The 14,744-nt window shown below is 39.5% G+C and overlaps 2 protein-coding genes across 2 annotated transcripts in view; one reads left to right on the forward strand and one right to left on the reverse strand.

The window, feature by feature from the left end:
• The window catches only part of LOC128864996 (glutamate [NMDA] receptor subunit 1), a 58,255-nt gene that overhangs the window by 19,357 nt on the left and 24,154 nt on the right, over positions 1-14,744 (forward strand). The window lies entirely within an intron of this gene.
• LOC128865004 (mitochondrial sodium/calcium exchanger protein-like) lies at positions 84-14,667 on the reverse strand. The gene is made up of 10 exons (XM_054104846.1): positions 14,543-14,667; positions 14,257-14,477; positions 13,210-13,538; positions 13,078-13,152; positions 10,875-10,919; positions 8,222-8,560; positions 3,952-4,070; positions 3,657-3,891; positions 3,446-3,513; positions 84-365 (listed from the first exon to the last, which is right to left on the reverse strand). The coding sequence occupies exons 1-10, from the start codon at positions 14,627-14,629 to the stop codon at positions 132-134; spliced, it is 1,752 nt and encodes a 583-aa protein (XP_053960821.1). The 5' UTR covers positions 14,630-14,667; the 3' UTR covers positions 84-131.

The following is a 14,744-nucleotide window of genomic DNA, read 5'->3' on the forward strand; positions in this document are numbered from 1 at the left end:
TTATTTAATAGAATAAATATTTTATCTGAAAGAAGAAAAAGTCGGTATTAAGAAAAATTAATATTTTATTTAAAGGTCGGTATTATTATTTTATTTCAAATTCCTGTTAAATCATTTGATGTTTACACTTATCAAAGTTCCGATTCGATACGCCGATCCATTCTGTGATCGGTGCCATACGGGTGTACGATATCTAATTCCCCAAGAATATTATAGGAGAAAAATATCAAATACATCATAATAACATAAACGCCATGACTGGGACGAAAGAAGAAATCTGTGGTGAGGGCGGCCAACAGTATGATAACCAAACTGATAATAAGAAAGATGGTGCTATTCTCACCCATTATACCTAAACCGAACTCCTGAAAAGTACCGGAAAATTTTATTAATTATATATTTTTTGGTTAAAATTTAAAAATAAATATCTGGACTTTTATAATTTTAAGAGCCGTTTTCTCATCTTACCTGGAGTACGCTTTACTATTTATTATTATTGATTGGCTGTTTGTGCACTGCGGCCTGAATTGTGCAGCCATGTAGCCTACTCGAACAGTTTTAGGCGATTACGAGGGGTGCCTTTTATATGTCGGGATTAGAGAACAAAAACAAATTTTAATCATCGAAAATCACTTTATTGTTTTTCAAAATATTCTCCATGAAGATCTATACACTTTTGCATGCGTTTGAACAATTGTCGAATCACTTTTGCCACTCTGAATGAGGTACCTCCAAAACATGCATTCTGAATGCCGAAACCGCTTCTTCAGGTGTCGAAAAACGTTGACCTCTCAGTTTGTTTTTTACGTACGGGAATAAAAAGAAGACATTCGGTGCCAAGTCAGAACTATACGGCGGATGACCCATTAATTCGATGTTTTGGGTGCTCAAAAATGCAGTTGTTTGAGCCGATGTGTGAGAGCTCGCATTGTCCTGGTGAAGAGTGATCCGTCTCTGGCGATTGGTTTTCCTAATTTCTTGGAAGACAACTGGCAAACAAATGGTTGTGTACCACTAAGAATTTACTGTTCTGTGTTGTTCTAGTGGTACGGTTGCGACATGTCCAGTTTTTCTGAAAAAACAGGCGACCATTTGCTTGGAAGTGCTTCGTGCGCGAACAACTTTTGTTGGATTTGGCTCATCTTGAAACACCAATACAGTCGACTGCTGTTTACTTTCGGGCTCATACGCATAAATCCATGATTCATCACCTGTCACGATGTCATAGACGTGCTTCGAAGCCCCGCGATCGTATTTTTTGAGCATTTCCTTCGACCAATCGACACGAGCCTTTTTTTGAGCGCATCAATGGTTTTCGGAACAACAACTGATTTTGGACGACCTTCACGAAATTCGTCTTGGAGTGAACTACGACCACGATTGAATTCACCATACCATTGATAAACACTGGCCCTTGATGGAGCTTCATCGCCAAAAAATGAATTAAGTTAATCCATGCAATGTTGCTGAGTTAATCCAAGTCGAAAGTTGTAAAAAATAATCGCACGAAAATGTTCACGATTTAATTCCATTTTTGGACCGAGATGAATCTTTTAAGTTACTGTAAACAACAGAAATTGCGCTGGTATTTCAAAACGTTCTGAGTACGTAAAAGCCAAAAAATGTCAAACTTTGCGATACAGCTGTCAGTTGCCAGATTGCAACACCAGGGTTGCCAAATCCCGACACATACAAGGCACCCCTCGTAATAAATCCTAAAACTGCTGTAGGCTTAATTTCTACCAGGAGATTTGGATCTATAGCCCCAGTTCCCAGGTAATTTAATCTGCGTCGTGCCACTGCTGGACAGTCGCATAGAACGTGTTCTGCTGTTTCTTGTGTCTCTTTGCAGAGTCTACAAGAATCCTTTTCTATCGCACCTATCATTTTCATGTGATAATTAAATTTACAGTGTCCTGTTAGCAGTTGAGTGTAAAGTTTTATGTCCTTTCTGCTTAGGTTGAGGATTGCTTCTGCCTTTATCCGTTCTGGATCTGTGAGTCTTTTCGACTGTCGCATGCCCGATTGGGTTCTCCAGTATTCGATTAGGCCTCGTTGTTCCTGCTCGCACAGAAAGGAACTTTTGAAGCTGTTATTTACCCCGCAGAAAAGTTCAGGACCTATAAAGGGAGTGTTTGCCCCTTTTTCGCTAAAGTGTCCGCAATTTCATTCCCTTCGTGCCCCTCATGTCCTGGAATCCACATCAAGGTAACAAAGTTTCATGATGCTAGGGTGTTGAAGATTTTAAAACATTTCCAGACCAACCTTGATTGGAATGAGAAGCTATCCAGCAATTTTAGAGCTGCTTGACTGTCAGAGAGAATGTTGATACTCGTATTGGTACCGCGCATGCCTCTCCGTAGACATTCTCTGGCACACAGCTCTAAGGCGTGGACCTCTGCCTGGAAAATGGAAGTCGTTTTTCGCATTGCAATTGCTGTTTTAAATTGTGGTCCGACAATTCCAGTCCCAGCCCTACCGTCTTCCATTTTGGACCCATAAGTAAACCACACCTGTGCGCCCTGTTTTAAGAATATTTCATTGTTTCTCCACGCTGAGCGGTCACAAATGAGCACTTTGAATTTCTTGGAGAATTCTAGCTTCCTTTCCATCTTGCCGTATACTGTCAGGCGCGGAGAGTTCAGAATTGAAGCCAGAAGCCTTACATGTCCTGTAAGATAGCCTTCTTTGAGATGGAATAGATTAGGAAGTCTTAGAGTTGCACTGATTGCCATCCCTTTGGCTACAAGATATAGTGGAATGAGTCCAGTGACTATTCCTGAAGCCGCTGGGGGGCATGTTCGCATTGCTCCCGTAACGCTCAGACAGGCTATTCTGAGTTAAGTGTTATTTGAGTCTTAGTTTGATCTACTTTTTTACGCTTTACTAACCAAGTGGATAAGTTGCTCCTCACTTTAAAGTGCGTTTTGACTCTTTGACCTGCGCTTTCTCAGCAATAAGCCAAACCAAAATTTGCCAATTACGAGACTAGGGCAATGCACGAGAAATTTACAATTTATTTATAATTACAATTTGAACTCAAATTGACTAACACCGATTTGCTGTAAGTAAAAAATGCAAAAAAAAATGAATAAACCTACCTACAAAATTTTAATGTACACTCAGAGGTTTGCCATTCCCTACCGAGTAGCGACCGCTATTAGAAAAATCTTTTTTCTATTATATCGCGTTTTATGCACGGAGACTCGAACTTACGCACTGCCGAACGGTGCTCACGCATCAACCAACCCGGCTACTGTTTGTAAAGAATGCAAAAAAAAAACGTTAAGAACACAAAAACCTACAGAATTTTTCTAAGGCTTTTTTTTTAATAGAGTGTTCAAAGAGTGCTAGAGCGAAAATGCTTTACGACCACGATAAAGTGGCATGTAAAGTTAGAGGTTAATTAAGAAAACGGCCCTCGAAAGTATTTTTCCATATATACCTCAATTATAAAGTCATCATCTCTTAAACTTTTGTATAATATCGTTGATCCAACCGCAAGCAAAGAGTCTGAAAAGTTTTATTTACCTCATTTATAAAGTCTATTCAATCTTCAGGTGGCTTGTTCATAGTTACGAGGGGGACCAATCGGGCTAAACACATTTTTTACCACTCTAATTTAGCCATTAACAAGCTCCCGGACTATAACTTACTAAATAACGGTCCACCGAAACATGCGGCTAGCGCCATATTTTGGTAACCTTTGCGAGCTAAATAGTGATTGGAAAACAAATCGCCAATGCAGTTCGCCCAGGCCAAGAGAGTGGCGCCAAAAAAGGAAGAACTGAAGCCAGTGAAAATACTGAGTACAGAGAGAGCATTAAAAATTTCCTTGCAGCAAACGCGAACGACGAATGTCGAGCCAATGACAGTCAAAATTGAGAGATACTGGAAAGTGAAAAATTTTAATCAAGGAAAAATCAATAGGTGAATGTAACTGATATTTACCTGATGGAAAAATGGTACTCGATGTATATCAGACCCTAAAAACATTAGAATAGCGATGGGTAACGCAGCGAGTCCGACCCATACGAAGACGGGCATTCCAAGCAGGGACTCTTTGCTCCCTAAAAAACAAATATATAAAAACATATTCATATTTATTACAAATAGATGCAAGTACGCAGAACTTTTAACAAATAAGAAAACCCCAGCTTCTGTTTACCAAATGAGTAAAATTGCTCACAATACTTGTAGTTCCCTTTTACGAGTATGCCTGCCAAAATTCTCAGACGGTGAACGTTGACTTTGATGGAGAGGCAGATCTATATGTGTCTACAGCGACAGCCAAGCTGTGCTCATGGTTTAGACAGCCCCCCAATCACCTCAAGGGTAGTCAAGTCCTCTAAATCCAGGCTAAACTATGTCGGTAGACATAATAGTCTGATGCTAATATGGGTCCCGGGACACGTGGGTATCGTGGATTACGAGATCTCTGACTCCTTAGCTAGGATGGGCTCTAAGGCCAATTTCTTTGGCCCGGAGCCCGTTCTGCCACTCCATTCTGGGGAGCTTGGCAGGCTGAGAGAGGCTGCAGATGGACTAGACTGACATGTCCCACCGACTGTCGCAAATCCTCCTCTCATTACGTAGAGGGGCTGGAGACAGCTGGTTGGACTGATGACGGGCCATTTTCTGCGAGTGCAGAACAATGGACTTAATTGTGCCTGAGTGCTGCACGTGCCAGTTGTCCCAACAAAAAAAAGAAGAAAGTTCGCTCCGGTCATTTAAGTCGGTCGCAATAAGCATTCGCCCAGACAGGCATTTTGTGCTACAGCGGATGAATTCGAGGCAATATATTTTTCATAAATTTTTCTTGTGCTACTTAGACAATAATGGATTTACATAGAATTCTAGTATGGAGGACAACTTTGAATAAACAGACGTACGCTAACAAATTGGTGAAAGTACAAAGGAAACGCAAAGAAAGAACGGATGCAATGCACACCACTTCTATAGCAGTACTGGACAAGATACTTGACCTTCACCCAATAGACTTAGTAGCAAAAAGTTCTGCAAAAAAGTATGCACTTAGGCTATTGACAACAGGATAACTTGAGGATAAGACAGGTTTAAAGGCCATATGGCCACAGCTGGATATGCAGATAACGAAACGCTAACTCGGAATATGTTGTTCTTCAAACTAATTTCAACAGGGAACCAAAGCAGGTACTAGAAAAGGACTTAAGGACGCGCCACACCTTCCAGATATACAGAGACGGTTCCAAAATGGAAGAGGGCGTTGAAGCTGCAGTGCTCATTCCGCAATTAGGTCATACAAATTACCGGACTACTGCAGTGTGGTTCAAGCTAGGATCTACGCGGCAACGAAAGCAGCAAACTTAGCCATAGAGAACATTCCTCCGAACTCTCAAATAAACTTTTACATTGACAGCCAAGCAGCCAACAAAGCAATCTGTAATGACAAACAACAACAACAAAACTCACACTGCGTACGACAATGCCGGAAGAGGGAATTGAAGGACACGAGAAGGTGGCTGTAATAAGACCAATCCTCACCTATGGAGCCGAAGCACGAGCTGAAAAAGCAAAAACAAAACAGTTAGTGCGTACAGCTGAAATGCAAGTTCTACGATCCATCGTACGAAAAACACGTCTTGACTGCATTAGAAACGAGGTCACTTGTGACGAAACTGGCGTTAATGATGTAGTGAAGTTTATAAGAACAAGAACACGAGCTTGGAATGATCACGTTTCTAGAGCTAGTGACGATAGAATTATCCGAATAGCGATGGACTATATGCCATATGGAAAGCGCGGACCTGGAAGACCACCAAAGAGATGGTGCGAAAGCTGGATTTCGACATCAGCGGAAGGACAATAACATTTCGTCATTTTGAATTTTAATAATACTTTGTAATTTATAACTATGTAATTGTGTGAAGAAGAACAGGTGAAAACCTATAATAAAAGAATAAGAAGAAGAAGAGAAAGTGGCTATGTGGCGACGATTCAAGAAGCGAACTCAAGATGGAAAACAATCAGCTCATGCATGACCGCGAAAATCGAGCTACACAGGCACAATGTCAGATGTACAAACTATATTTTATCTCTTCCGAGGAAAGCGTGCAAACTCGTAGTGGGGATACTGACGGGACACTGTCTCACTCCATCTTAAGCGGCCAAGCTGAAGTTAGTGCCAAAGCCAACGTGAGAGGAACTCTGGAACACCTACGCTGCCACTGCACTGCACTTAGCAAAGCACAAATAAATTGCTTAGGTTCTGCATCATTTTCCACCTTAGAAAGTGTGGTTGAATAAAAAATTAGCGGACTACTTAAATTATATAAAAATCTTAAACTCTCCATACAAACACTTGGTATCACTATGGATCAATATCTGGTCTATGTGCAATCTACAAGATCAGCCAAGTCTAACTTAACCTAGGCTATGAACCAGCTCAGTCGATTCTAGTCAGTTCACAGTAATTGGAAACCTCTCACGCCCCATTGTGGTCAATTTGGCTTAATGAGCTTCGTCTACCTCTACTAGAACACTTGAGGGACTGATGAAGTCCAATTGGACTCTGAAAAAGTTTCAAGAAAATGTTGAAATTGTCAACACGCCGGGTGGTATGTGTAGATAAGACGCACTTGCGTTAGTCAGAGAAGTGATATCGACCTCCACACCTAATTTTAATATTGTCATGTACAAGGAATTTATGTATTACGGGGTCCGGCACTCGAAGTGTAACCAACTTCAGACCGCTCGCACAGCTGATGAACGGGCATCAGCAGTCTGTTATTTGGCTAAATGACAGTCCATAGTATTATTTACAAGCGCGCGGAAGCATTTTACGAGAGTAAACGCGAAAAAAGAAAATCAATAATGGATTTCAAACATAATAGTGTGATTGCATTATATTTCGCTGGAACATCACAACCAGCGATTGTTCGTGAGCTGGAGCACCTTAGAGTAAAAAAAGTTTTTGTTTACCGCAACATTACTCGTTACAATGATACTGGTAGCATCGCGAAACGTCATGGAGGTGGTCATCAAAAGACTGCAACGTCACGTGAAATGGTTCAAAATATGAAGAAGCGACTTGAGCAAAATCCTCGACGTAGTGTCAATCAAATGGCGACCGTATCATCCGCCGCATACTGAAAAATTATCTCAAAGTCAAGCCTTACAAGATCCAAAAGGCGCATGATCTCACACCAAAGCAGCAACAAGTCAGAGTCATATATTGGCCATCAGGAGACAGCACCCGTCACCGGTAATGGTTTGGGCCGCTATAACCGCAGTTGGACCCTTTCCAATCATTTTCATCGAGCAAGTCGTCAAGGTAAATGCGAAATATTATCGGGAAAGTATTCTGGAGGTTGCTTCGAAGCCGTGGGCAGTCAAAGATTTAATTGCAGAGTATGGACGTTCAATAGGACTCGGCACTGCCTCCCAAAGCTCGAGTGAACTAAGAATGGCTAAAAAACAACGTTCAGAAGTCGCGAATCCGATGGATTATTCTCTTTGAGCCATTTTGGAGAGGAAGGTTCGAACTAAAAAATTCACCAGTCTCTACAATAAAAAATTGTTATTCTGCTGTTAAAAAAAACTCTCACAATCTACGGAGGTTCCTCGAAACAAAACACACTGGTGCGGTAGCGCTAGTTGGATTTTGGCTGAGTCTCCACATCAACCAATCAATGTTCCAACTCGTTTCACATTCCTAGTATTCTCCGGACTTGCCTTCCTTGGATCCCTGGGATTGCTATTTGTTCCCCAATTTGAAAAAATGACAGGTGGGAAAACGATTTTACTTTATAAGATTTCAATTTTATTCGAAGACTTAGACAAATCCTATTATTTGGAAGGGATCAGCAAACGAGAACGTCATTGGACGAAGTGTAAAAGTCTAACAGGAGATTATGTCGAAAATTATTTTTATTTTATTTTTGCACGGGCTTTTCAAACAACCCTCGTATGTTTTAGACAAGTTTTAACAAATTTAGAAAACAATTTTACTTTCTGGCCAATAAATATATTATACAAGTTGGCGCAAAATTAATCACCCTAACGGTAGATTTCATATTGTGAACTGCAGTATAAAAACATAAAGGCAATGGGGTGCGTAAGGGTCAAAATACAGTTTTTGTAATTAAAAAAGTTATTTAAAAAACATAATTGGATGATTAATTTTGCGCCACCTTAATATAATGGTTATCAAAAATGAATCAATCAAATGCAGTTCACTTACATGTGGCATAACAAATGAATGTTGGCAAAAGTATGAACTGTGCACAATTCAACAGGCGAGACCAGCCATGATTGTCTTCTTCATGATCGTTGATTGGAATTAGAATCGTGAGTACAAATAGTATCGGCATCCGTAATAAGATGACGGCTTTCATCAGCCAATTGGCCATCTCCCATTCGCTTTTATTATATGGATTAATGCTGTAAAAAAATTGGCCAAAGAGTGATTTGTTTTGCAAGTTTAATGAGTTTAAGCTGCTTTGCATACGACGATCTACAAACAATATCTGTCGCCGCCCAATCGAACCCTGTGTTCGCAAGTCATTTAGCCGAATTAGTTCTGTAGGTAAAATGAGAAATAATATTATTTTTTTTTCAATAAAAATTGTCGCTCCTAAAAGTAAGCCATGACATATCGCCTAATGTCGCTGGAGCAATTTAGCTTTAAGTACAGCTGGAGATCAGCAGGCAAGAACGATAGAAAGAAGATTGCGCCCATCAGAGAGTGCGTTGCGTCGCGATTTTCCGAGTTGTGCAGTATTGCTAACAATTTGCTCTTCGCAATAAATTTAGTGCTTTTTTATACCCAAAATGCGAAAATTTTCAAGTTTCGTGTTTGTTTCTTTTTTTAAATTTAAAGCTGCCGAAACTTTAAGTTAAAAAAAAAACTGTATTATTATACAAAAGAAGGTTAAAAAAGGCCACTCTGAGAAGATTTTAGCGCTAATGAAAATTAGTTGGTTCTTATAAAATTTGATATTTTGAAAGTGTAAATCTAATTTTTTGCTCCTTTTAAGGTTATGCAAGAATATTAAATGTCCCTCTCTCAAATTTCTTAAGATTGAAAACCTTTTTACACATTTTAAAAGGCATTTGAATTCACTGAATGCGAATTAAACCCATAGAGGTGTAATCGTTTCTTCGGGTCCTCAATCCTTAGTGGGACATAGGGCATCAAGAGGTGTATTCATTGTAAAAATAAGCCACAAAATACCAGAAAATACTAAAGAAACCTTACTGACATTTTTACAAAAGAGTACCTTATCTAGTCACATAACCTCAAATATAGCAAATAAGTCGTTCCCTAAACAAAAGAGTCTCGCTTAACAAAAAAAACTAATAAATTAAATTGTACATAAGCATAACACATTTATTAAAAACAAAACGCACATTCTAAAGACAATTTGTCACGCATACAAAGTTCTTTAAGTAATTCAATAAAAATTTGGTGTTTTATTTTCTTTAAATGGGCATTTTAGTGCGTTTTTATATCCAAGGCTAGCGAGAGAGAGATTTGACTGCCGAAAGCAGAAGAACACCAACAACAACTGCAATCGCGAGCAATGCTACCAGATGTTAAAAAAAGTAAAGCTAAACAAAACTAAGTGAATTATTTAGCTAATTATTAATAAATGTATATTTCACAAAATTATAAACATTACATTTTAATTAGAACAGGCTAGAAAAATGTCATGAAGAAAGAACTAAAACTGCGAGACTAAATAACAAAAAAAATGCTAAATCAAGTTACGAAAATGGTAATCTGACCATACTGGTGCTAAAACCTCGTAACTCATTGTCAAATTCGCTGAGCGCAAAGTAACGGGACCACGATAGGTGCAATTTTGTTTTCGTCGATTCCATTCAGGAATTTTTGATGTTATAGAAAATGTTGATAAAATCAGAGAAATAATCGAAGTTGCCCGATATGTCCGAAAACCTGTTTCCAAAGTGGTGAGTCTTCTTCTTCTTTTCTGATGAAGCTCATTTTCACATCGGTGGCTACGTCAATAAGCAAAATTGTCGGATTTTGGGCTCAGAAAATCCACACGTTACTGTAGAGAAGCAAATGCATCCACAACGAGTCACTGTTTGGTGCGGTTTTTGGTCTGGCGGCATCATCGGGCCATTTTTTTTCGAAAATGAGCGAGGAGCCGCGGGTACAGTAAATGCCGAGCGTTACCGTGACATGCTCAACGAGTTGTTTCCAAAAATTAAAGAGGATGACATGGACGACATTTGGTTTCACCAGGACGGTGCAACTTGTCACACTGCCAAAGTTACACTCGAACTTTTGGCTACCGTTTTTGAAAACTGAATAATCAGCCGAAATTCCGATATCAATTGGCCGCCTCGGAGCTATGATTTAAGCCCGTTGGACTATTTTTTGAGGGGAGCCGTTAAGGACAAATGCCTGGTTCGCATGCCAGAGACGATTGATGCTTTAAAACACGAAATCGAAGTTGCAATTCTTGAAATTGGAGCCCAATCAATCGAAAATGCCCTTAAAAATTGAGTTGATCGAATGGCCTACTGTAAAGCCAGTCGTGGCAGTCATTTGAACGATATTATTTTTCATTCATTAATGACAATGTTCAATCTTCAAAATAGAAAAAAAAGTTAGAAGAAATATTGATTAGTTTTTTTATAGCCGATTCAAAAAGCAAATTTTACATGGGCACCCTGTAGAAATTATGCTTATTCTCTTTGTAATTTATGTTATAGCTCACATCCTTGGAGCGCCATGCTAAATGTCCATAATTTGGGCCTTACGTCACACGACTAACATTGCTAGGTCAGTTTGATGCACACACATTTGGCTTACTTTTAGAGCGACTATTGGGCAACTTCATTAATTATTTTCAAGTATTTACCAATAATGGAAAGTTGACGACGAGTATTATGCCTAGCCTGTAGAACTGAACAGAAAAATATATAAATTTATATGTAGATACATATGAATGTAGCTATTAACGCCCAACATGAGTACATAAAAATGGTTAAGCACCAATTACGAGTAGCCGAGTAATGCTAAATTAGTTTCATGGCATCGCCGAATATCACTAAGTAATAATCGTTTGTGAGGCAACGAATCAGGCAGAGTTTTCTCTTGGGGACTATAGGGTCATTTGAAAAGTCCGAGCAAAAATAAAAACTACTGAAGTGTTTGGGATAAATCTTTTTTATTTTTCGATGTAGTCTTATTTCCATTAATTTTGCAACCACAATTGCTGAGACGTGAGCTGATGCGTAGGCAGGTAGGTGAAATGGTTGAAGTGCCAATCTGGTACTCCTCAAGTAGCACTGAAGCGCCGTTTTGATACCATTATGAGACCTCCAACAGACAGATATCTACAGCGAGCCAGAGCTGTTGATATAATGGAGAAGATTGATGGGACTAAGGTTGGCGCACTGCCCCAGGCTGTCGAAGAAAGGAACACCCAGTGACCGCGTGAGTGCCAATCGTTCAGTGAAGGGTAAACATAGCTACGAGTTTGGAAATTGAATGGCGAAGAGTCCAAAGGACTTTTAGAGTCCTTCGTATATTGTACTGGCGTCAAAGGGTCGAAATAGCACATGAAGAAATAGAGCTGCTCCCCCTTTTCTGCGCTTTCCTTAAATTATTTGAGCAGTTACTCTTTAACAACAGTCAGGGGGATGCCGATGACTGTGTAGGAGGTCTATGAGGTCAATTCAGTTCCCTTCCTGGCAGGTTTATCAGCAGTTTTATTTTCCTCTACGTTCTTATGCCCTGGAACCCAAGAGATTTGATCTCCTTCTTACAGGAGTTTACTAATTTCGATTTGCACTATGGCGTCGTCAGAACCTAGATCGCGGCTTGACTATCGAAGAAAATGTTAATATCTCCCTCGCACTCGCGTTCCATTAGCATTGTGCATGCCTGCAGGATCGCAAAGACTTTTGGTTGAAAAACACTAGCAGTATTCGGCAGTTTAAAGGAGATAGATAAATTAGCTGATTAGAGAAAACCCCTGCTCCGGCTCCCGATTACATGTTGGAAGCCTCAGTGAAGATAAAGGTGCAAGCTTCGGTGCAGATTTTCCCCTCGGTCCAATCCTGCCTATTTGGAAAGATTGCTCTAGCACGACCCTCAAACTCTAGTTTACGGTGTTAACTTCCGAAAATGCTACCATGCCCCTTAAGAGATCGCCTCCAGAGGCCAACCTCCTTTAACCTGATTACACTTTGAGGCAGCACTGGGGCAAGTTTTACATGCTCCGGTGATACCAATGCATGCAGTTCTTTGCCCCTCCCCAGTTGAGTGATATTTTAGCTTTTCCGAAGAGCTTCCCACCAAATCAAGAACCCCTACGTTAAAATTAGCAAAACCACTGTGTTGTACATCCACAGCACTGATGCGTTGTCGTGATGGAAAAGGAAAATCACTCGACTTCCTCGATTCAAACGAATGCTAAACACAAAGAAATAGACCGATCTGGCTAAAAAATGGTGAGTGTTCTTGCAAGGAATGCTAACTAAACTTAACCTCGATACGCACCATTTCACTAACCTTGCACGGGCTTTTCGAACCACCCTCGTAGATGAGAGCTGTATTGATTTTATTTTGTGTATCACCATCACAATCTTTGTTTTTTTGATAAATAAATCACTGTCATGTCTCCGGTGCCGTCATACAATCAGCTGATGTTCTCAAATTTGCTGAGGGCCGGTTATTCATCTGATCTTGGCCACACGTTCTGAATCCTGTATGCTACTTGTGAACTAGGCAGCTGCAGTATACAAACACACAAACAACGGAGCGCGTAAAGGTCAAAACAAAGATTTCAATCACTCAAAAACCATTTTGGGCAGGTGTACCAAATTTCAGATTATGGGCAGAGGTATTTGTCTCCAATATCTAGAGTAGCAAATTAGCTTCATTGTATTTCATAGAAAAGGAATTATCGTCAATTCGTTGATTAAACTTTTGTTTTACTTGGTTTCACTGCCATTAAATATTTTAAATTAAGTTTAGACTAACTTTTAGTTTTTACTCGTACTCATATGATGTCATATTTAAATACTCATGGAGATAACTGATATGTATTTGCTTACTTTTGGTGGCGCGCCTTACCAGATACTGATCGAATAGAACCACAAACAAGTAACAGAAGTAAATGAATAGGGTGACTGAAACAAAAGCAGATTATTTTGAATAAAGCAGAAATTCCACAGCACACAACTTACTGGCACTATCGATCACCGAAATTGCACTATCCTTCTTGATTACATAATCAATGACGCATACGTCCAGCAGAAGGAAGAGTGCATCGCGTAAGAGTAGATATGGCTGAGCGGCAAATGGAACTGTGAAAAAGACTATACCAGCCACGATGAGGACCACAAAAAGCGCCGAGGCAAAAATATCCGCATACAAACGACGAGTATCGGTGCTGAGATAAGACAAGCTGCTGAATATGTCTGGAGCGCCATTGCCAAAAGCGACCAACGTGACGCCAGCAACATTCTCACTCATTTTCAACATGCGCGCCATCACAGCCAAAGCGGGGCAAAAGCTACAGAAATGTGAAGAGCATAAGTCGATTATTGTAAAGAAGTCAAAACTGAAGAATATGCGAGAAAATGCATAGCAAGTCGTACTCGTATATGGTTTTTAGAAATAGTAAGGGGATGCTGAGAGTGGTGCCCTACTCAAAGCAAATAGCGAAAGAATTATTGTTTAATGCAAACACATCTGGGGCGACGGATCGGAATACTAAAAAGTTAAAATTTTACCTTTTCCATTTCTGTAGGTTATGTATGACGCGCCATTTTGATATAAAATGGCAAAGCACTTTCAAATTTACACATTTTTTAATAACTGTACTGCGTTTTTATAATTTTGCAACAGTTATATTTGTCTACTCTCTTCTTGCCTAATACTAATGTTGTTGTTTGTGTTGCTTCTTATTCGCTACTTTCTCCAGAAATAGCGAATTCTGCTCACTTGACGAAAAATGTTTCTCTTAACACAAACAAACATGCAAACAGTGCATGTAGAAATATTCTCTCTCAAATGCAATAAAAAATATAGGTAAAATTGTTGTGCGCTTATAATTATGCAACGGGCGCTTATTATTTAAGTGAACATCAGGGCGTATACTCAACAAATCTACGATATACCATAGAACTTGAAACTACAAGTGAGCGAATAATGTAATCTTTTGCACGCAGCAAGAGTCAAGTCGAAATGAAAGGTTTTACCTAAAAAGTTTACTCTTTTTCACAACTTACAACACATCTGCTGTAACGCCCAATATAGTAAAGAAAACGCCAATGATTATGAGTAGAACGAGTGATGAAAATACTGCTCCCATCGTTGTGGATACTTCTAATTCACAGAAAATGATATGCGCGTAATTAATAAAATGAACATTCAATTTGCACGAGGCGGAGTTTTCAATGTAGGCACATCTCTCAGCCTGCGGCAGTGTAACAAGCGTATTGCATACTCGCTGCAGAAGACAAAAACAATTTACATTAACTTCACATCGCACGACCTACCCATTTGCTCACATACTTTGGCTACATCCATAGCAAAATGCTCGTGACGCTCAAAATGTGGTGACGTTTGATTGGTTGTATTGAAATTTTCGTATAAAACCATTGATGAGATGTTGTGGCAAATAAAAAGCAAATTTCTAATTCGTTTTGTTTATTTTGTTTTTATTTGAGACATATTTTTGTGAGAAAATGTGACAGCAAAGGCACATTGAATAGGT

Source organism: Anastrepha ludens, chromosome 2, assembly GCF_028408465.1.
Source record: "Anastrepha ludens isolate Willacy chromosome 2, idAnaLude1.1, whole genome shotgun sequence".
NCBI classification, from domain to species: Eukaryota; Metazoa; Arthropoda; class Insecta; order Diptera; family Tephritidae; genus Anastrepha; species Anastrepha ludens.

What these genes read in the sequence shown, in the direction of transcription:
- LOC128865004 (XM_054104846.1), bottom strand. Translation starts at nt 14,629, where the DNA reads ATGGTTTTATACGAAAATTTCAATACAACCAATCAAACGTCACCACAT. An exon ending in GGCGTTACAGCAGATGTGTT is followed by an intron (nt 13,539 to 14,256) that starts GTAAGTTGTGAA and finishes ACATTTCTGTAG; the next exon opens with CTTTTGCCCCGCTTTGGCTG. An exon ending in GAGTACCATTTTTCCATCAG is followed by an intron (nt 3,892 to 3,951) that starts GTAAATATCAGT and finishes TTCACTTTCCAG; the next exon opens with TATCTCTCAATTTTGACTGT.